At 50.5% G+C, this 23,022-nt stretch overlaps 1 protein-coding gene across 1 annotated transcript; it reads left to right on the top strand.

Annotated features, from left to right (window-relative positions):
* Positions 1-4,561: 4,561 nt before the first annotated feature.
* SCNN1G (sodium channel epithelial 1 gamma subunit) lies at positions 4,562-21,912 on the top strand. Its single transcript, XM_030577843.1, has 13 exons — positions 4,562-4,650; positions 8,185-8,509; positions 9,628-9,925; positions 10,697-10,890; positions 11,806-11,909; positions 12,394-12,557; positions 15,676-15,774; positions 16,779-16,896; positions 18,022-18,100; positions 18,191-18,248; positions 18,889-18,950; positions 19,150-19,225; positions 19,723-21,912. Exons 1-13 carry the CDS (start codon positions 4,620-4,622, stop codon positions 20,098-20,100), a joined length of 1,986 nt encoding a protein of 661 aa, XP_030433703.1. The 5' UTR covers positions 4,562-4,619; the 3' UTR covers positions 20,101-21,912.
* The last annotated feature ends 1,110 nt before the right edge of the window (positions 21,913-23,022 follow it).

Genomic DNA, 23,022 nt, shown 5'->3' with positions numbered 1-23,022 from the left:
AGGACCTGGGTGGTGGCTTCACGCACATTTCCCACACTTTCATAGAAAAGAAAGTAGTGCACAACAGGATTTGTGGCAAGCAGGACCCTTGTTATGAAAATGGGAGGAATTATTGTGGTAACTATAACTGTTGCCCTACTGAGGTTATATTTTTTACTTACAGTGCATAGATTTTATATTGTGTGCATCCTCTTTACTATTTTTATTATTGTTATTTATTATTTCTACTGTAAGAACACTAGAGGCCCTGATCCAGGTCCTTTTGCACCAGGCCCTGTCCAAGGGCTGAAGGCTAGGCCAAGAATTTGGGCAGCTGTAAAAGTGGCATAAAATGACCATGAGCTTCTCCTCCTCTGGAGCTGTGCCTGCTCACTCAGAGGCAAGGCCAACATTTTATCAGAAACAATAAAATGGCCTTTCTTTGCAAGGTTCTATCCCCACACACTGGCCCAGCAATGGAGCCCAGCATAAATCAGTTCTGTATCGGTCAGCATCCTATATTATCTGGTATCATATTGCCCTCAGATGTGCCGTTTGGTAATTTACTGCTGCAAACCGTATCCAGCAGTCTTTCCAGTCAGCTTGGCTTTGCCTAAGCTTATGGTTTGCAGACATGCCTCACTGCTCCAATGTTGTGGTTTGCACACAAATCCTCACATATAGTCATTTTCATTCCTAAAAGTGCTTTGGTTAGTTGACATTTGTGGTAGAAGGTATTTTACCACATCTCACTCATGGCAGTATTTTTGTGACTTCCCGTAAGCCACCTCTTTGTTATGTTTTACTATGCCCTGAAGTTCTGAATGCCTGTGTGTGCACATCACAGCTGGTGTTTGTCTGCTCAGGGTGACCAGATGTCCTGATTTTATGGGGACAGTCCCGATTTTTGGGCCTTTTTCTTATATAGACCCCTATTACCCCCCACATGCTGTCCCGATTTTTCACACTTGCTGTCCTGTCACCCTATTCTTTCCAGAGCTCCAGCTTACCCTTCTGCAGAGGGGTAAATTATCAACACATTGCAATGAGCCAGCTAGTGTCTGCCCTCTACTGGTTAGAATCAAAACTGCTCAATTTTTCTATTAAATTACGGTTATAATTACAGTATCATTCAGAGGCCCCAATCTGGACTTGGAGCCACAGAAACGTATAGTAAGAGAGAGTCTGAGTCAAAGAGCAAACCTCCGTACTGCTACTAACTAGTGGAGATTCTCCTTAACTCAGTGGTAGGAGCCTGTGGTTTGAAACAAGAGGAGCTGGGACTTGAATTTGGGTTTCTTACATCCCAGGTGAGTCACCTTACTGCCCGCCATGCTAGGGAATTCTGCTGAAGCTGGGCCAGGCTCAGGCCTGGGTGAAGGAGACAAGCTGTTCAGTACGAGGACGTAGGTGGTTTGTGCATACCAACTGGCAGACACCTTGGCCACTTCAGGGCCGCCCAGAGGATTCAGGGAGCCTGGGGCAAAGCAATTTCGGGGGGCCCTTCCATAAACAAAAGTTGCAATACTATAGAATACTATATTCTTGTGGGGGCCTGGGGCAAGTTGCCCCACTTGCCCCCCCCCCCAGGCAGCCATGGGCAACTTTGCCAGAGAAACAGCACCTACAGAGTTAGGCAACAACTTGAGTGGGGGTTGGAGGATTTCAGTTAGCACCAAAGCTCTTTTGTGGATCTAACCCTCTGCCATTATCTCTGGCCCTTTGTTTCCCTCATAGCAGCACTTATGTCTGACAAAGAACCAGGATGATTAGCCATATGGCCTGTTTCCTGGCTGGCACCAGCCTCGCACCTCTTCAGCAGACAGACTGGTGGTCAAGGTGGCGTTCCAGTACACCAGTGCTTTACACACACAGCTGGCTGCAGAGGGAAACTGACCAGTGCACAATTCACTGCTTCTCTTCACGTTTCCCCACTGAGAATTATGTGAATCCACAATGTGCAGGGATGAGCAACCAAAACATCTGTCTAACCCTCAGGATCGCTGTCCAATGGAGGCATTTGTTCCTCCTTGCTAATACACTAGGAAGAAAAGCTATGGGGCGGTAACAGGGGAGCAATACTATAAAAAAAAATCATGGGGAATAACCCCCTCCCCACATGTGTACAAAATCCCCTAATAGCCTCACATACCTCATCCCCCCATCCACATCCACATCCATACTCTGCCTTCCAAGAGATTTCATAGTGCTCAGAAGGCATTTCTCTCCACCATCACCCAAGATCTGGGAGAAGCCTGCACTCACATTGGGGTCTCCCACATGTTGTACCTGTGTGATACACCCCCCACCAGGCAGCAGAAGGGACATCCAGAGCCAGTGATCATCCAGAACAGTGGTTTTCAACCTTTTTTCAGGTGCAGACCCCTTTGGAAATCTTAGACAGTCTGTGGACCCCCAGGGGGTCCATGGACCACAGGTTGAGAAACCCTGATCTAGAACACCAGCAAAGTACTGACTGGCCTTGGAGTGAGTGACTAAAGAGCAAGGAGGGCAGGCAGGCTCTTGGGCCCAGGGCACAATAGGCCTGGAGCTGACACTAGGGAGACAGGAAACTCCTTCTGGGAATCCTGACAGTATCGTTGTAACTTGTTCTCCTTTGGGGCAGGTTTTGTGTGTCTGGTGTTTGTGTCAACATTGAAAATGTGCCTTGTTCCTTTGAAAGCAATGTTCAGAAAAGCCAATGTGCCCACCGCAAGCGCATATTCCCTCGGAGGAGAGCCACCAACCTAGGGAACCGTCTCTTCATGTCTGACTTTAAATCAATGCTGCTCTGTCAACAACCAAACACGCAGCCCAGTTCCTGCCCAAACCTCCTTCAGAGACACCCAGACACCTCCGCTGACTCAGGAGGGTGAGTTAACAAAAAGCAGCGGGGAATCAGAGAACATCCTCAAATACAATAGCAGCTTTTGTTATTTACTGGTATCACAGTAGTGCCCACGGTCACCTGCACAAATAGTTCACAGCCTGAGAAGACAAGTGACGCTGGAAAGTGGTGGGGGGGAGAGAGGCCTCCAACAGAGGCACTTTCCATAGACACAGACACTGCTGAATCTTTTTCTGAAGGAACAGTATAAATATGGAAAGTGTGTCAGCTCTCCGTCTGCTCACATATTTCTACACACAGAGAACCAATCTCCAAGTTACTGCCTGCCCACTCCTCCTCCAATCTACTGCACCCCCCTCACAACACACAGCACACCCCACCCCCTCCAACCCACTGCACACATTCCTCACCACACTGCACACCCAACCCCTCCAACCCACTGCACACTCCCCTGAACAAACTGCAAATCCCACCCCCTCCAACCCACTGCACACTCCTCTCACAACACTGCACATCCCACTCCTCCTCGAAACCACTGCACATTCCCCTCACCACACTGCACAGCCCACCCCCTCCAATCCACTGCACACTCCTCTCACCACACTGAACACCCCACCCCTCCTCCAAACCACTGCACACTCCCCTCACCACACTGTGCACCCCACTCCTCCTCCTCCAATCCACTGCACATTCCCCTCACCAGAGTGCACACCCCACCCCCTCCAACCCACTGCACACATTCCTCACCACACTGCACACCCAACCCCTCCAACCCACTGCACACTCCCCTGAACAAACTGCAAATCCCACCCCCTCCAACCCACTGCACACTCCTCTCACCACACTGCACATCCCACTCCTCCTCCAAACCACTGCACATTCCCCTCACCACACTGCACAGCCCACCCCCTCCAATCCACTGCACACTCCTCTCACCACACTGAACACCCCACCCCTCCTCCAAACCACTGCACACTCCCCTTACCACACTGTGCACCCCACTCCTCCTCCTCCAATCCACTGCACATTCCCCTCACCACACTGCACAGCCCACCCCCTCCAATCCACTGCACACTCCTCTCACCACACTGAACACCCCACCCCTCCTCCAAACCACTGCACACTCCCCTTACCACACTGTGCACCCCACTCCTCCTCCTCCAAACCACTGCACATTCCCCTCACCAGACTGCACAGCCCACCCCCTCCAACCCACTGCACACTCCCCTGAACACACTGTGCACCCCACCCCCTGCAATACACTGCACACTCCCTACTCACTGCACCTCCTCTATCTAGACTCTCAGCTGTGGGTGCCAGTCAAGAGGGTGCAGTGGGGAGCGCTGCCCCCCACCCACAGACAGGAGGGGACGCTCCCCAGGATTTAACCCCTTCTCCTGCCCCATCCCCTCATCCAGGGTTTTCACCTGCCCCCCGATGGCCCCTGTCCCCAGGCAGCTGTCCTGGGCATGGGAACCCCGGGCTGTGCTCAGCCCTGCTCTGCAGCCAGCCGGTCCTGTGTCCCACGGGGGGGGGCAGCCCCCCACGGCCCCCTGCCTGCAGCCCGGCCGCCCCTCTCCCCGCAGCTGCCGCCCCGCCGGCTCCGCAGGGACCGGCCGACGCCTTGCCAAGGCCTGTGCTCAGGCCTGCCGGCAGGGGGCGCCGGGGGGCGCTGTGGGCCGGGCAGAGGCGGGGCAGCAACCTGAGACTGGGCGGCCGCGGGGGTCGGTCGGAGCGCGCCGCTCGCCTCCCGCACTGACACCTGCCGCCTCCTGCCCGCAGCACCCGCCGCATGGCGTCCCCCCGGCCGGGAGACACGCGAGGTGAGAGCGCCTGGGGGCCCGGAGCAGAGCTGGGTCCCGGGGAGGGACCCGGGGGGGCCCGGTGCAGAGCGGGGTCCGGGGGGCGGGATCCGGGGGGGCCCGGAGCAGAGCGGGGTCCGGGGGGCGGGATCCGGGGGGGCCCGGAGCAGAGCGGGGGCTGGGGGAGGGACCCGGGGGGCCCCGGAGCAGAGCGGGGTCCGGGGGGAGGGACCCGGGGGGCTCCGAGGGGGACAGGATCCGGGGGGGCCCGGAGCAGAGCGGGGTCCGGGGGAGGGACCCGGGGGGCTCCGAGGGGAAGGGACCCGGGGGGCTCCCGGAGCAGAGCGGGGTCCGGGGGGCGGGATCCGGGGGGCTCCGAGGGGGACGGGATCCGGGGGGGCCCGGAGCAGAGCGGGGTCCGGGGGGAGGAATCCGGGGGGCTCCGAGGGGGAGGGAGCAGCGGGCCCCGGAGCAGAGCGGGGTCCGGGGGAGGGATCCGGGGGGCTCCGAGGGGGAGGGGGCAGCGGGCCCCGGAGCAGAGCGGGGCCCGGGGAGTGCGCACCTGTCCGCCCTTGGGCGCTCAGGGTCCACCTGCATCTCCTCCGCCCTGTGGCTCCCGGCCCGGCGCTGGCTCCCTCCCGTCTCTGCGCTGGGATGAGCCGGGCAGCCTGCACCAGACGCTGCGATGCCCCCTCCCGTGTCCGGGCAGCCAGAGCCGCCCCCCGGTCACAGGGTCCCGTGTCCCCAGCTCCCCTCCCCGCTCTAGAGCCACCAGGAAACACCGGTGCGTTTTAAAAGCGAGTCTGTCTCTGCAGCTACCGCAGCCTCCGAGCAGCTGGGGGCGGAGAGCGCCTGGCTGGAGAGCTGGCGGCGCCCCTGGGGCATGGCAGAGCTTTCCAGCCTGTCATTCTGTCCCTGAGCCAAGGGTCCCAGCACCGACTGGGGGACGGCGCCCAGTTACCGCTGGCTCCCAGCAGGAGCCTTGGTTCTTCCCTCCTTGCATAGGCAAAACCCACTGCCAGGAGGAGTGCAGGATAATCCTGCAGGTCTGGCCCACCCCAGTTCTGCACAAGGGTTTGTGCCCAAGGAGGCCAGCTGAGCCCCAGGCAGGGGGTGATAAAGGAGAGCCCCAGTTAGCAGAGAGGTGAGGCTGGTGCCTCCCACAGCTGCTTCAGCTCCACTTCCTAGAAATACCTGGGTAGAAGATAAGTGTAAATCTTTCACCTTAAAATCAGCAAACGCTTGCAATAATGAGTAACTTAAACCACAGGGGAAAGGCACCTGCCTGGCTCTCGCTTTCAAATGCCAAGGGACTGTTCCTTTGCTACAAATCATGGCCCTGATCCTGGGAAAACTCATGCACCTGAGTAACTTTACTCATCTGAGTAGCCCCATTAACTCAAATGGGACTGACTGCTCCAGTAAAGTTGCTCACTTGATTAAATCTTTTGCAATTGGCCCCCATGTCCGTATGTACAAAATGATGGTTTCCTATTTCTTGAGTAAACTTCATTTTTCTAACATTTTGTACATTACTGGAGATTTGCACGTGTGCGTGTATTTAAGTCTGGTTTTAAATCCTGTGGTTTTCCTTTTTAAGATTTATGAATTCAAGAGACTTGGGCAAATCGGCAATAAGAACAAATTGTAGAATGTGTCATTTGTGGGAAAGTGTTTTGCTATTTTTTGCACAAATATATTTTACAGTGACACTTCCTAGCTGGGAAATATTTAGCAAAATGATCAGTGCCCCAGGACACTTTCTAGATGCTCACGTTCCCTGGCTAGTACCAGTAATTCTGAGTTCCCATCTCTGTAACTGCAGCAGTTTCTATTGCAAGCTGAGGTCTGTGCTTCCCAGCCTGGCAGCGTAAGCTGCTATGTCCGTGTCACTATGCTGTTTGCAACTGCTTGTTGTCTGTTGCCCTGGAAATGCACTTAGGACCCAATCCTGCAAACATTTCTGCGTAAGAGTAATTTTACTCATGTCAGTAAACCCCAACACTGAGATCAACAGTATTTGCAGGATTGAGCCTGTAGTGAATTTGGTGCAGGGCAAGCGGATGACCTCTAAGGTTGGGGGCCCTAGTTTAACACTGATCACCTGGAGAATTAGCAAAGGGAGCAAGCAAGAAATACCAGAGATAAACGAGCTTGCATTTGCCTCTGCTAGATTTGTGAGTGCCCTCCAGAGACCGCTGTCTGCCTAGGGAAGTGCCCTTGTAAAATACAGAGTACCTTTCCCAGATGGGGTTGCCAACCCTCCAGGATTGGCCTGGAGTCTCCTGGAATTGGTGTTGATCTCCTGGTGACTGCTGAAAGCAATCTGGAAGATTTTAATAGGATATTTTAAGAAAATGACATTATACCATGTTGAGGGGGAGGGGAATCTCACAGGATAGCTTCAGTCAGAGTTGGAAACCCTATTCCTATACCTGAAGAAGAGCTCTGTAATGCAAAATCATAGAATCATAGAAAATTAGGGTTGGAAGGGACCTCAGGAGGTATCTAACCAATCCCCAACTAAATCATCCCAGCCAGGGCTTTGTCAAGCCTGACCTTAAAAACCTCTAAGGAAGGGGATTCTACCACCTCCCTAGGTAACCCATTCCAGTGCTTTACCACCCTCCTAGTGAAATAGTGTTTCCTAATATCCAACCTAAGCCTCCCCCACTGCTACTTGAGACCATTGCTCCTTGTTCTGTCATCTGCCACCACTGAGAACAGCTGAGCTCCATCCTCTTTGGAACCCCCTTCAGGTAGTTGAAGGCTGCTATCAAATCTCCCCCTCAGTCTTCTCTTCTGCAGACTAAATAAGCACAGTTCCCTCAGCCTCTCCTTGTAAGTCATGTGCCCCAGCCCCCAAATCATTTTTGTTGCCCTCCGCTGGACTCTCCCCAATTTGTCTACATCCCTTCTGTAGTGGGGGGGCCCAAAACTGGACATAATACTCCAGATGAGGCCTCACCAGTGCCAAATAGAGAGGAATAATCACTTTGCTCGATCTGCTGGCAATGTTCCTACTAATACAGCCCAATATGTCGTTAGTCTTCTTGGCAACAAGGGCACACTGCTGACTCTCATCCAGCTTCTCGTCCTCTGTAATCCCCAGATCCTTTTCTGCAGAACTGCAGCTTAGCCAGTTGGTCCCCAGCCTGTAGTGGTGCATGGGATTCTTCAGTCCTAAGTGCAGGACCCTGCACTTGTCCTTGTTGAACCTCATCAGATTTCTTTTGGCTCAATCCTCCAATTTGTCTAGATCACTCTGGACCCTATCTCTATCCTCCATTGTATCTACCTCTCCCCCCAGATTAATGTCACCTGTGAACTTGCTGAGGGTGCACTCCATCCCATCCTCCAGATCATTAATGAAGATGTTGAACAAAACCGGCCCGAGGGTTGACCCTTGGGGCACTCCACTTGGTATCGGCTGCCAACTAGACATGGAGCTGTTGATCACAAAAGCTTGTCTCTCTCACTCATTGCTGGTACAACAAAAGATATTACCTCACCCACTTTGTTTCTTTACAATATTTTGTCATCCTCCATGTGTAGAGTTAAACATGGCTCCTGGGAAGACGATCAAAGCCAAGATCAAGAAGACTTTGCCGGTGACAGGCCCTCAGGCTCCAACAGTCAGTGAGCTGATGCACTGGTACTGCATGAACACCAATACGCATGGCTGCCGGCGTATTGTGGTATCAAGAGGACGCTTGCGCAGGTTCGTCTGGATTCTGCTCACCTTGAGCGCCGTGGGGCTGATCCTGTGGCAGTGTGCTGAGCTCATCATGTCCTATTACACAGCCTCTGTCTCAGTCACTGTGCAATTCCAGAAGCTGCCTTTCCCCGCTGTCACCATCTGCAACATCAACCCTTACAAGTAAGCCATGAGGGGTCTGGGGGTGGCTAATTGCTGTATAAATGGCAGTCACACCGTTGCAGCCAGGGTGTTTTCAGAGGGCACAAGGAAAGTGTTTCTCAGACATTTGTTAAATAATTTTTCCTCAAAACTCTTTCCAGCACTAAGCCCCTCAGGAAGCTTATCCTGCTGCTCTGACACCACTGCTCTTTAATTCCACCTCCTTACTGTTATCTCTTCCCCCTTCCCACAGCACCCTCAAATGCTGCACCTCTACTTCCTGGCTGGTTACACTCGGCAGACATCTGTAGCCATATTTGACTTACCAGTGCTGAACCAAGCTAGATGCATTTAGCTCGTTTTATCTTTCTGCACAAGTCAGCCCCCCGGTCCCCTGATCGTTCCTGGGGCTCTCTCTGAACGCCGTTCTTCCAGTAATGGAGAATTCAGGCCTAACTAATATTCCAGGCACACACTCTCCAACGGGGGGCAGAGAGTTTGCCATCTCCTCTCTCTTGGATGGGACGCCTTGGCGTATGCTGTCCAAAATCGCGTTGGGTTCTTTTTCCTACCAAACTGTATAATCTGCTGTCCCTCTCCCTATCCCAGTCCCTCTGCCATTCCTGCTCTCTGGTCTCTCCTGCCCATGGAAGATCTGCACTTCAGATTGCATTGTCCCCAGGATAAATCTTCTCCATTTCCTATCCATCTTTCTGCTCTCTCTAGTTTTGGAAATTCCTCTTCAATGTATTACCATATGTCACTGCCTTCTCTAGCCTCTCCAGCTCATTAATTAAGATATTAAAGAAGCTCAGACCTTACAGTGACCTCTTCACAGTTCAGTCTGTTGCTGTTTATAATGGCCTGTTGTTCATAGTCCTTCAGTCAATGGGCAATCTCCACTTTTACCCAGGCCAATTCAAATTAATTGTGTGAATAAAAGTTCCAGACAGTATATGAAGTGAAGCCTCAGTACTAAGTCAGTCTAGGGAGGAGAGTGAGGAAGAGCTGGCTGTTCCCTATAATAAGCTATTCATTGTACAATGCATAGGACAGGATAGGACTGCATGGAGTAGTCCAGCAGGGTGACACGGGGAGAATATGGCCTGTTATTTCCTATTACCGTCTCTCCAATGTAGGTATAGTGCAATGAAAGAGCACTTGTCTGAACTGGACAAAGAGACAAAAAATGCTTTGGAGACTTTATACGGATTTTCAGAGGGCAAATCCAAAGTACGTCGGGACGCAGATGACTGGAATGCTACAGAGAGCAAATTTCTTGAAAGAATCCCTCTGCTAAAGTTCGAAGACCTCTCTAAGAAGACTGTGACTGAGATTCCAAGTGGAAATAAGCGGAAAATTGAGACCAGTGTCTTTCACCAAGGTTCCAGCATGGTGAATTCTGGGGATCCACAGGATGTCGTGGGCTTTCAATTGGTGAGTTCCATTCCCACGTGGTGACTGGGCGAGGTGTTGGCAGAGGGAGTGGATGTGCTAGGGCAGGCACCGCTGTTTGAGGAGATGACAAGTGTAGCACTGGAGGGAAATGATAAACTTTCAATAGTTAATTGAGGCTTTAGTGAGGAAGAGATACAAAGAACCTTCAAGGATGGAGAGACCCATTTACTATAGATTTTCCAAATCCAGCCCCCTGACATGGGGTGCAATTTTCAGCAGGTAAACATTCATCCACCAGTTCCTTAAATATGTCCATCCGCTGCTTCCCACAGATTATTCCACATGCCCGCAACTCTCTAGAAGAAAAAGTCCTTTTTGAAATCCAGCCTAAAATGCTTCCTCTTTATTGCCAACCATGACACTGGAGAGGACATTTCTTAGATCCCCCATGATGAGCCTCCACCAGCCATGCTTCTTTAAGGTTACACACATTCAGTTCCTGGTGTCCATGCTCCCAGGGAAGGCCACTTTGTTTCCTCTGTATCTTTTCCAGACTGATCTGCCTTCAGAACGCACACAGTTCTCAGCACGAGGTCTACCAAGGACCTTTTGAAGAGGAACCATTTTCTTCCTTGGTTTATGTATCCCATCATACCTCATTTTTCTTCCCTTTTTTTTATTTCTCCTGCAACTAGAAACTTCCTGCTTGAGTAGCATTTTTCAGTAGAAATCATATTGCAAACCCTTCAATGGAAAATTACACCACGTCTTCCTCAGCTGAAACTCATTTTCCTCCTTTATTATTATTAGTGTGATCCAAACAACAGCAGTGACTGTGCAGTTTACACATTCAGCTCTGGGGTAAATGCTATTCAAGAATGGTACAAGCTGCATTATATGAACATCATGGCACAAATACCCTTGGAGACGAAAGTGAATATGGGCTACTCCGCTGAGGATCTTCTGCTGACATGTTTCTTTGATGGCATATCTTGTGACACAAGGTAAGTGCACAAAAACTACTCACCAGCCTAACTTAGTGTGCTCTTAGGGAGAAATTCTGGACCAGGATTTCATTTAGTGACTGCCAAAAGAACAAGGAGTCCTTGTGGCACCTTAGAGACTAACAAATTTATTTGGGCATAAGCTTTTGTGAGCTGAAATCCACTTAATCAGATGCATGGAGTGAAAAATACAGTAGGAAGATATAGAATATCAAGGTTGGAAGGGACCTCAGGAGGTCATCTAGTCCAACCCCCTGCTTAAAGCAGGACCAATCCCCAGACAGATTTTTGCCCCAGATCCCTAAGTGGCCCCCTCAAGGATTGAAGTCACAACCCTGGGTTTAGCAGGCCAATGCTCAAACCACTGAACTATCCCTCCCCCCAAACACGAAAAGATGGGAGTCGCCATACCAACTAGCGAGACAAGTCAATTAATTTCTTCTGCTGCTAACAGCCCACCTTAATTGATTACTCTTGTTATAGTTGTATGGCAACACCCCTTTTTTCATTTTGTCTGTGTATATATATCTTCCTACTGTATTTTCCACTCCATACATCCGATGGAGTGGGTTTTAGCCCACGAAAGCTTATGCCCAAATAAATGTGTTAGTCTCTCAGGTGCCACAAGGCTACCTCCACTCTGAAGTTAGTGACTGAATACCCTAATAGTGCACACACTTCTCTTCCTGGGACTGTAACATGTTTGTTGGCTGTTTTATGTAGCGATATGGCATGAATATGTACATTGAGCCTCATCACTTAAGTAACAAACAGTCTAATTTAGGACCCTTAACACCCGTTAAACCCACTTGCTATCTCTCCTGTCAGGCTGATGGGAGATCCAGTGAGTAATTTACATTGCCACAGGCAGTTAGACCAGAGCCTAGGATGAAAAAAATGTTTGCTCTCTTTTAGAAACTTCACCCCTTTCCATCATCCACTGTTTGGCAACTGCTACACCTTCAATAGTGGAGAAAACGGAAAAGTCCTGACCACCTCTACAGGAGGCAGCGAGTACGGTAGGGAACCAAGTTAGTAGAGACACTGGAAAGCAGATTGTTCAGGGAACTGGACCCTAAGGGGGTTGACTGACAACTAGACATGTTATCTGATTGTGTTGGTTCAAATGAACATTTCCCCAATCTGTTGCCAAATCACATGAATCGAATGTTGTTGCATCTCTAGAGTTTTTCCACCTGAAATTATTCCTCCCCAGTTATGTAACTTGGTTTTTAATAGGTTTTCAGTTACATTCTAAGTTATCACAACTAGTTTTTATTAGTTGTGCTGGATGCTAAAGATTAGCTGCAGCAGTGCTTGGACAGGCATTGATGCACCCACATGATATCCTGACAATTCCACTTGAAGCCAGATGTTCAGTCCAAACAGCTGATGACAGTTAAAACTGAAGAAGATTGTACAGTGACCATAGACTGATCAACGCTCCCTGAGATAGGGCTAAAGCTTTTTTAACCCCGTCAATGCTATTTCTTTGTTCTGCAGGATTGCAGGTTGTTCTTTACATAGAGGAAGCTGATTACAATCCCTTCCTGGTGACCTCGACCGGGGCCAAAATCATTGTCCACGACCAGCATGAATATCCCTTTATTGAAGATATTGGGACTGAGATTGAGACTGCAACGGCCACCTCCATTGGGATGCACTTTGTGAGTGGCAGAGATCTTTCTCCTCAGGCTCACAGTAGTGCTTACAAACACTGTATTAACTGTGTTAAATAGATCCCGCTGCTGCCTCTCAGCATCATGGAAAGCTGGGAGGGTACAGTTATGTCCCAGGCCTGGCTCTCTAAAGCGCATTTGAAAGCATGAGGCCAGAGAGAGAGCCACTGTAATTGACCTGTGCTAGAGCACTCTTCGGAGCCACGTTTCATTGCTCAGGGGTGAGAGCTGTTGGAAACCAGGCCTGTGGGAATCCCACACCTACGGGTGACCCTGGTTTTATTCCGTGGATTTCTTGAGGATTTTGTTGTTTCCTACAACGTTTGAGGCACTATCCACACCATCAAACCCCTGGTTTAACTCACGTGCTGTAGCATAGTACAGACGTGGCTGTGGTCAGATCAGGTTCTGATGTGGTTTGGCTGCCAGAGCAGACGAGCTAAAGCACAACTCTGACATCTGGCTATTCTGATTGGCTAGCTGGGTTCTGTGCTCCCTGCCCTGCTGGGCTGGCTGTGAAGAGACCCTGCCAAGGGGAATCTCCCACCATTGCTATCACTGGGGGCAGGGTGGAGGCTGAAATAAGGTGCTGGGAGTTTCCCAAAGTAGTTCAGTGTAGAGTAGGTGATAGTGTCCTAAGGGGCCTTTGCCTGTTGCAGAGAAGCTAAAGTTGTGCCATCAGAAGAGACAAACTTCTCCATTAATCTCGAGGACCAGTTAAGTAATTGTTTGGGCTTTTCTTTTCTCTGCTGTTCACTGTACCACAAACACCCAGCAAAGCTGCTTATATGGAGCGGCTGGGCGTGCTCTGCCCTGATAGTCCATGCATTAGAAAGGACAGTAGGATAAAGTCTGAAAGGTTCAAATGTGCATCGAGATGACTATCTTCCAGGTGTCTGGATAAGCATTAGGGACAAGTGACTTTACAGTGTCTAAAAATATGACACTGAGCCTTCTCAAAGAGACTGGTAGGTTTCTATAAAAGCAGGCATGAGTAAGCAGCAGCAGAGGGTTAGATCTATAGAAGCCTAAAATATCTCCCAGTCCTACCTATCCCCCGTGTCCTTTGTCCTGTGCCTATAAAATAAGAACAACTCCACATATCACATTAGCAAAACTCTACTGGAACAACTGTAGTTATTGAAAAACATGGTTTGCGTTGGCATTCCTCAACTATCTCATACACCACCTTAAAGTCCCAGAGCCATGTCTTGGAGCAGTAGATTTCTGGCATCAGCTGGTCACAGGACAAGACTTGGTGCACAGTGAATAAGAGAGTCACTCAAACAGAAAAGATTGACACACAAACTCTGACATGGAAGAAGTGCCCTCTCATAATCAATACATTGGTTAGCAGGAAGCCGTGGTAAATATTCTGAATGTGTAGGTGGTTAGACTTTGAGTACCCTGAAATATGGTAGTTTTTGCAATACACAAAAATAAGATTCAATAAATTTCCTTGGAATTGGGTTTAAGAGCTTACAGACAGGCTGCTTGCATTGGGATGTATCAGAGAAGGTAGAATCCCGCTTCCAGTTTCTTCGTCTCAGAATAAAAACTATATCTTGGTGCCATATTAGCAGTGACTATCAGAGGAGGAAGAATCTGAGCCTGACATTTTCTGAGAGCCTTTATAGAGAGCGATCTGTGGTTGTCACAGACTGGCTGCTTCACATGCAACCCCCACAACACTGTCTCCTCGGGGCACCCTGATCAGTCCTGCACATGCATCCAGTTATGCAAAGGAGAGCCCAGTGCACACATCCCCACTGAAATGCTCATGCCACTACACAGCTGCATGTGTGTGCACAGATGGGCTTGTACACGGGAACTTGGTATTTTGCAAATGTGGGTGTCTGGATACATAATGGATGTACATGCATTTTTGTAGATGCACCAAGACCCTCCACCCTCTAAATATACTGCCCACAATGTCCTAAACCAGACATGGGTAATATTTCCCGCCCCTCGTCCACACACAGAGCAATGTTATTTCAGTGCAGGAATGACAGAAAAGGAGCACATGCCACAGCAGAAATTCTACCAAAAGCAGCTCTCAGAAGCCAAAGACAAGACAAGCAAAGGGACCCAGTAGTAGATCCTGCGAGGCAGGATTCCTGGCATTAGATCTCTTCCAGGAACTGAAACAGCGACACTTAAAAGCCATTTCACATGAATTTTCAAAAGCAACCAGTCTTTTCTTGCTCTCTCCAGACTGAATCAGTGTCTTTCCTTGCCCCTTCCGGGTGTAATTTCAGTCTTTGATTGAAGCAATGGAGCTGGACTGCACAAGTGACTACAGCCAGGGTTGCTGGGGTCTGGAATTTCTACAGCCCCGTAGCTGTGCATAGTGCTTTACAGACAGATCCTGCCCCAAGGAATTTACCCTCAGGGGCCCTGGTCCTACAGTCAGATCTACTAGCACAGACCCCTGTACCCACATGAAGCCCCTTTGCCGGGTTTGTGCTCCTGGAGCTGGCTGCAGGATCTATGGCCAAGTCAGACACAGTATGGGCAGAGAGTATGGATGTACAGACATTTGAATGAGTATTCCTGAGATCTGGTGCACGTCTCCAGGCATTCTTTTAGGACTGTCGGGTGGGCGAGTGGGAGAGGCTAGGCAGAAGCAAGGAAGTTGGAAGAAGGTAAGAGAGGTAGCCAAGTGCACTAGTGGCCTGAACCTCTGAGTTGCTGAGTGCTCTTAACTCCCATTGGCTTCAGGAGAGGTTGAAGATACTCAACACCTATCAGTATTGAGCCCTCAAATCAGGAGGCCCCTTATTCCAGGCACAGGAGACAGAATGGGGAAAGATGAACCCCCGGAAAAGATTATGGCTTTGAGGCAGGAGGCATCTCATGGAGGTGTCAAATATAATTAAGAAAGAATCTAAGAACAATTCTAGCCACATAATCTCCTCCACAAAAGCAGGCTAATTCACATAAGCTATACGGTGGGGGCACAGCCCAGAAGTAGCTTCAATCCTGCATCATCATTGTTATTGTTTAGGACTCTGATCCCAGGGTGTCCAATAAGCAGCACTGAATGGTGTCTTTCCTTCAGCTCTGCTGGGGTATCTCAAATGAACATTCGGTTTCTGGTTTTCAGACTCAGTCTCACAAGCTAAGCAAACCGTACAGCGACTGCACCGAGACTGGCACGGACATTCCAGTAGCGAACCTCTACAACAAGAGCTACTCGCTCCAGGTAAAGCTCCGTTAAATTTGCTTTGTCAGAGGCAAGGTGGGGGATGTAATAATTCCCTGATAATCAGAAACTTCCGTGTATAAACTATGTACTGTTCCCTTAAACAGTATCTTAATAAAATTTGTAAATCTGCTCTTGGATCAACTTCTGTTGGTGAGAGAGACGCGCTTTCTAGCCCCATCGAGATTCTTCCTCGGGTTTTTCAGTCGTTCGGGCGATCCCCATATACAAACAGTGCCGTATTCTGCAGTGCTAGCCCCCAACCCTGCAGAAGCTCTGCTCCAGTTGAAATGCTTTGGAGCACAGCTGTAAAATACCGTAGTGCTTTTAAAATTAGGGTTTTGTTCCAAAGGGATTGAATCTTGAAGTTGCCTTGGGGATTTTGTCATATAGCAGGAACATTGGCTCATTATGAAATTCTCTGGCACTGCTGGACTGGAAAATATTTGCCAAACAAATGTTGCTGCTTAGTGTAACCCTTGAAGCCCGAAATTGTGACCCCTGTCAGATAAGACTCCATGAATAACTGATACGATCTAACCTGTGTCCAACCAGCAGAACGCTTACAAAGAAAGTTTCCACTAGGTTTGCATGACTCCTGTAATAGGTTCCGCCTTGAAAGCATCAGGCCTCCTGGTTTCCTCCATGATAATTCCCATTGCGCTTATATTAATTGCTACTTTTTGCAAATCTGGCACCTGGGCTTGATTCTTCTTTTATCAAATATAAAAATGCAGCCCCCTGTGATGTGATGCCAGCTGAGGTCACACAGACCTCCAGTAGGATTAATTCATTAAAGCACAGAGCCTTGCACTGCAGTTGGTAGGGACTGAAGATGGGCCCCACCTACTGCAAATTCCAGCTTGAAATGTTAGCTCCTGCTGGTTCCAACTGACAACCCATTCTGGAATAGAGCACTAAGTAGCAGAACCTAGAAGCAACCCAGGCATCCTTGCGCATTTGTTGGCTCAAAGAAACCCAACTCTTGGTTTATTTCCCTGCAGATTTGCCTGCATTCCTGTTTCCAGAGGGCCATGGTGGATACCTGTGGCTGTGCCCAGTATGCCCAGCCCTTACCTCCTGGTGCAGAGTACTGCAACTACAAGAAATACCCCAACTGGAGTAAGTTCTTCACAGCACGAGTAAAGTCCCCACACAGCCTCCTTTACCGCCTAGTTATAACCACCAAATGTGCTCCTGACAGACACGCCCAGCTCAGCCCCTGGCATTAGATCATTACCACACGCACTATTCGCCATGAAATCTCCACCCACACAAGCCCAGCCGGGCTGGAGGAAAGGTGAATCTGTCTTGGAGTAATGCGGGCACCCTTGCCAGCTTTTATTGCTCAGCCTAGAGATTAGCTCTCTGCTAGCAAGAGCTCCTGTGTCTCTGAAATCCCAGCTACACACTTCGGAACGCTACTGGATTGTGCTCTGGCAGCATCTGGAGGCCCCGCCTGAGTCCAGGGCTCTGTTGTGCTAGGGTTTCTCAGGACACATGTTTTGGTGGCCAATCAGAGTGTGGCCACCAACTCTTGCTTTTGGTCACTCTCACACTTTTTCCTAAAATACTTAATTAGCGTTAGGAAAAACAAACAAATACGCACATAGATACGTCCAAATCATCGTAACTTATTCACTGCTAGCTAGTAAGGGGGCACTGAGGGTGGTTGGCCAGAGGAGGTAGCGGGGGCCCGGAGCATGAAGCTTTGTGGCTGGAGGACGGGCCTGGGATTGGAGCACAAAGCCCCAGGGCTGGAGCCCAAGGCCTGAGCCCCACCGCCCCTGGGAAGGTGGGGAACTCACCAGCTGCCTGCTCCTCCAGCATTGCCCAGGTGTCTCCAGGGGCCCAAACCCTTGCTGGTACCCCAGGAACCAGCCCCAGGGCATGCATCCAAGAGCAACAGGGAGGAGGAGGGGCCGCTGCTTTCCCCTCCCCCCCAAATCACAGTGAAGGAGGCTATGGCCACAAGAAAAGCCTCTGGTGGCTGCATTTGTGAAACACTGTGCTAGACTCTGTGCGGACGCTTAGCAAGAGCCTGTCCCTGCCCCGAGGAGCGTGTCTTTCCAGGGGAAGTATTTATCCCCACTTTGTAGCGGGGGAAATGAGACCCTCAGAAGAGAGGGGACTTGCCCAAGGCACAAAGGGAGTCTGTTCCGGAGCCAGGAATTGAACACAGGTCTCCCAAGCCCAGACTCTCTCTCTGGCTTCCCCAGCCAGTTACCCTGTGCTCTCTTTCTGCAGTGTACTGCTACTACAAGCTGCATGAGAAGTTTGTGAAGGAGCAGCTGGGTTGTCAGCAGATTTGTAAAGAAGCCTGCAGGTAAGTCCTGCTGCCAGATAGGCAAGAAATGAAACATTCCTCCTGCAGGAATTCAGACCTACAGCTAACACCAGGCCTCTTTTCCCACAGCTTTAAGGAATGGACGCTGACCACCAGCTTAGCCCAGTGGCCGTCTTCAGTTTCTGAGGTGAGCTGCCAGTTCTGCTCTGCTTACTCAGCGAGCCTAGACACACAATGAGGGTAGCAGGCGCTGCGTCCGGCTGGCTTGGTTCCCTTGTGCCTCGGACCACAGGATCATTGTCAGGCTGGGGCTTTCCTGCTCCTGCTGCTGTGTCACATCCTCCAGGGGTTCCCTGCAGCCTCAGTGAGGGCTGCCTTCCCCCCAAAGGGAGGGGTGAGCCCAGATTTCTCAGCGATGGGGAGATGAGGTTACACGGGCAAACAAAATGGGGAGGGGAAGCTTCCCAGCTCCAACAGGAACCAGATAAATCCAGAGGTGCAGCTTTGGAAGTGAGAGGCCCCTCCTGTATTTGTGAGCATAGGCCTAGTGCTCCTGACCAGGGGATGTGAACACTTGCAATGCGTGAGTCTCCCATACCCAGATACAAGGACACAGCCTGGCCAAGGAGCTCACCAGCTAACCTGGAAACTTGTCCCCTGGGGGTCAGTCTCTCTGGGTCTGCGAGATCCCCCCCTGGCGGTAGCGTGAGATCCCCTACCACACAATCATGGCATTCTAGAATGAAACCTGGGCCAAATAAGCTGTCGCGTCCCGGGCTCCCTGGGCTTGTGCTCATGGCAGTTGCATTGTTTTCTTGTTTTCCAAGGACTGGATGCTTCGAATCCTCTCCTGGGACAAAGGGCAGAAAATCAACAAAATGCTGAACAAGTAAGTTTCCCCCTGTGTATTTCCAGCCTGTGTACTGAGTTCAGATACAATTGCTGCAACCCTAACAATGGCAATAGAAAAGAACGCTCCCTTCGAGGGGCCTGGCCCTACCCGTCCAACTGGTTCTTTAAATCACTCTTCAGTGAGCCTCACACTGGCGTCTGACTAAAGCCAGGACCTGTTCTCTCTCTCTTCCCAGAACGGACCTCGCAAACCTCATGGTGTTCTACAAAGACCTGAACGAGAGATTTATTTCCGAGAATCCCGCCAACAACGTAAGCTCTAACGTCTGCAAGCGCCTGTTTAGACCCAGAATGGGTCCAGTGCAGGTAGCAACAGGACAAGCTTCCCCAAACAGTGCCCTGCAATGTGCCCCAGTTCTGTCCTGTCCCTACCCTCTCCAGGGGCATGCGGGGAGCTCAGGTTCCTTGGCCCATTCAGTCCTTGTCCTCTGTCACGTAGGCACCTCTCCTCTAGGAACGGCCCTGAGACAAGTGTCAGCGACTTTTCTGTTTCTGTGTTAGCTGATATTTCTAAAGCATAAATGAGAGAGGAGCCAGCAGGAAGCTTAGAGACGTGCCCATTACAGTTCACCTTCACTTTAGCGCCCAGACTCCTCTGTATTGTGTCCCTTTAATGGTGTCTAGTTACCCTGCCCCTGGGCACCTTGTGACAGACGCCGATTGCTTGTCTCCTCTCTTGCTGCTGCTGTCCCGGCCCCCAGGGAAGCCTGGCTGGGTCCGGCGTAACCTTGCACTCTCTTCTCCTCCAGATTGTCATTCTTCTTTCCAACTTCGGGGGCCAGCTGGGCCTTTGGATGAGCTGCTCCGTGGTTTGTGTCATTGAGATCATCGAAGTTTTCTTCATCGACTCATTCTTCATCATCATGCGGCGCTACTGCCAGAAGGCGAAGAAATGGTGGAATGACCGAAAGGCAGCACCTCCTCAGGTTAACGCTCCAGCCAAAGAGGGCCACGACAACCCCGTGTGCATCGACGAGGACCTGCCCACCTTTAACACTGCCCTTCGCTTACCACTGCCCCAGGAAAATCACAGGCCCAGGACTCCGCCGCCCAACTACAGCACTTTGCAGCTAGACGCTGCATTCACAGACCCGCTGCCCGACACGCTGGAGGGCAGGAGCCATTGACAGTATTTATGTCCTCCTCCAGAGGCCAAAGTAGGCAATGAACCAAACGTGTAATCCGGGTGTCCAGGAGCGAGAGGTGTGTGTCTGGGGGTGAGCACTGAGGGACTCTTGGGTAGGGTTCAGAGCCCTGGGAGGAGTGCAGGCAGGAAGACTCAGCCCCCCCAGCACAGAGCAGTGGTTGGTAACGCCAGGTCCCAGTCCCTGGTGTTTTCCAGTGAAAGGTTGCTGACGCTGGTTTGTGCAGGATGTGGAACTGAGCCGTGATGGGCCTTGCCAAACAGAGACAAGCCACCACCCTCCCCATTTCATCTGGGTAGGAATCACGCCTCAGGAGAAGCGGGCGTATCCAGCATAACCCCACAGCTGCTCCAGGCCTGATATGTGGGAACAATCCAGGCCTTTGGGATGGCTTGTGCTACTTGGCTAGGGGCAGGCAGAGAGGGAGCTCTGGGGAAAGCGTTAAAACCATGCAGGTACTAGATGGTGGGGAGAGGAAAGGAAAATGCCACTGTAGGGTCAGATTCTAACCGGTTCAGCTAAACACGGAGCAGGCAGGATTCTGCCAGCCGCGCCTCAAGAGAGAAATTCCTTAGCCTGGGGGAGAACCTTGAAAGCCAGTCGAACTCCTCCTGGAGTAAGGCACTACTCAGCCTGAGTAAAAGGGAGCTAGACTCAGCCCAGCCCTTCCTTTAAAATGCCCGAAGTCTAATTTTGAGCAGGATAATGACCAGAGACAGCAATTAGTGCGCTCCTTAAGCAGCAGTCAGACCCACTCTTACACTAGCCCCAAAGTATCCCACTTACAGTTCAGGTGCCCTTGGCACACTCAGGTTCCGGCACTCAAAGGGCAACTGAATCCTCTTCATGCTACAGTCATTTGACTCATGGGCCGGGCCCTTCTGCTGGGAAGTACCATTCAAATGCCAGCCCCATTGGCTGGCACCCTTAGCCCGCACACAGCCCAAAGAACTGGCCTGTGCTCTGGGGAGCATCTCAAGAGCCAGGAAGGAAGAGGAATCCCACTCCCGGGCACAGTGACAGCAGAGCCCCCTGGAATTCCTGTACCCAGACCCAGCCTCAGTGGGGAATAGTGAGCAGAAGATATACTGACCCCATCCCCAGGCGTGTTGCCCTCAAACTCCCCTTGTCCATTAGCATGCAGCGAGTTCCCTATGGAACTGCCCTCTCTGATGCCAAGCCTCTGTGCACAGGCTCCTTGGGTCCTACCACTAGTTCCGTCCTGGCCAGGGGGCACTGTACCTGCAGCTGTGACCCACTGAATTGAGATGAAAATAGTCGCTGGGTTTCAAACATTGGTTCTAAAAAGGTCACTGCTCATGCCCGTTCTCTCAGAATGGGTTAGCCCGAATCACTGGCGTTTCCCTGCCTCGAGAACATGAAAACAGGAACATTCACAGCCCAATTCTGCCAGCCTTGAAGTCAACAGCAAAACTCACATTGCGACCCCAGAGTGAAGGCTGCAGCTCATTGTCTTCTCTGGTGTTCCCAGTTTATTGCAGGTGAGCACACTCCTGGCAAGTGCATTCTGTATGGAAGGGTGCGCGCCCAGCCATGACTCAATCTCCCTCTTCCTAGTCAGTTCCTGCCACGGCCTCCTGGGAGCTGAGTAGGGTGGGCTGTGGGAGTGTTAGGAGGGATGTGTGCTGGGCCAGCATCACCTCCTGGGCTTTCAGAGTACTGTGTTGTCAAATGAATCAGGCATTTTAACAGTGAGAACAAAGATGTTTCCAGGTGTGCAATACAAGACTCTTTTTTAACTGAATTATTTACCAGCAGAGAGGCTGGGAAACAAAGAACAGGGAAAGATATATTTTTTAATAAACTGGTTTTTTTTAGTTAATGGATGTGTGTGTTGTTCTGCTTGCCTGTCCGAAGTCATTGCTGAGAACAAGGGAGCTGTGTCTCGCTCTCCCTGGCCTGCTCTATACCAGCCCGTTACATCTGTAACAAGGGATCAGCTCAGAACTGCTCAGCAACTGGGAGTGACTCTTCGGGCTTGTCTACACGGTGGCTAATGTAAAGTGCACCATGCAGCTATAATTTCTAAAGCGCGTTGTGATGCACATTAATTGATCCATGTGGTCCCTATTGGTGCGTACTGCACATTCCCTGGAGTGCTTTAACTACCAGCAGGGTCTACATCAGGGGTCAGCAACCTTTCAGAAGTGGTGTGCTGAGTCTTCATTTATTCACTCGAATTTAAGGTTTCATGTGCCAGTAATACATTTTAATGTTTTTAGAAGGTCTCTTTCTATATGTCTATAATATATAACTAAACTATTGTTGTATGCAAAGTAAATAAGGCTTTAAAATGTTTAAGAAACTTCATTTAAAATTAAATTAAGATGTGCAGCCCCCCGGTCTGGTGGCCAGGACCTGGGCAGTGTGAGTGCCACTGAAAATCAGTTTGCGTGCCGCCTTCGGCACCCATGCCATAGGTTGCCTACCCCTGGTCTACATGGACCAATTAACACACTTTAGAAATCACATCCCCCAGAGCACATTACCCCACCGTACAGACAAGCCCAAAGCTACTATCGTGGAATTGATTTACCTTGTGCAAGGTAGAGGCTCTGCTTTGAAGGGATGAAGTGCTGAGGGCAAAGGGTTGGCTGCCTGGGTCCTCTTTATAAATAACTATGTCTTGTTATTTGAAGAGGCACCTTCTCCCACAAGGCATATCTTCTGCCACCTTCCTGATTAAATTCTGTGCCAAATCCAAACAAAAACTCCCCTCCACCTTCCGGGGCTTTGCCAAAGGTGTATGCTGCAATCAGGTGACTATTTCCCAGAAGTTACACCTCATTAACACTGTAAATGTGCTGTGATTTATAGCGAGAAAGGCAGGGCTCCTTGGACAGCGGACTCTCTGGGGTTCTGCCTGCAATGCTTCTCCACTGG

This window comes from Gopherus evgoodei, chromosome 10, assembly GCF_007399415.2.
Source record: "Gopherus evgoodei ecotype Sinaloan lineage chromosome 10, rGopEvg1_v1.p, whole genome shotgun sequence".
NCBI classification, from domain to species: domain Eukaryota; kingdom Metazoa; phylum Chordata; order Testudines; family Testudinidae; genus Gopherus; species Gopherus evgoodei.
This window is presented reverse-complemented; position numbering and strand designations above follow the sequence as displayed.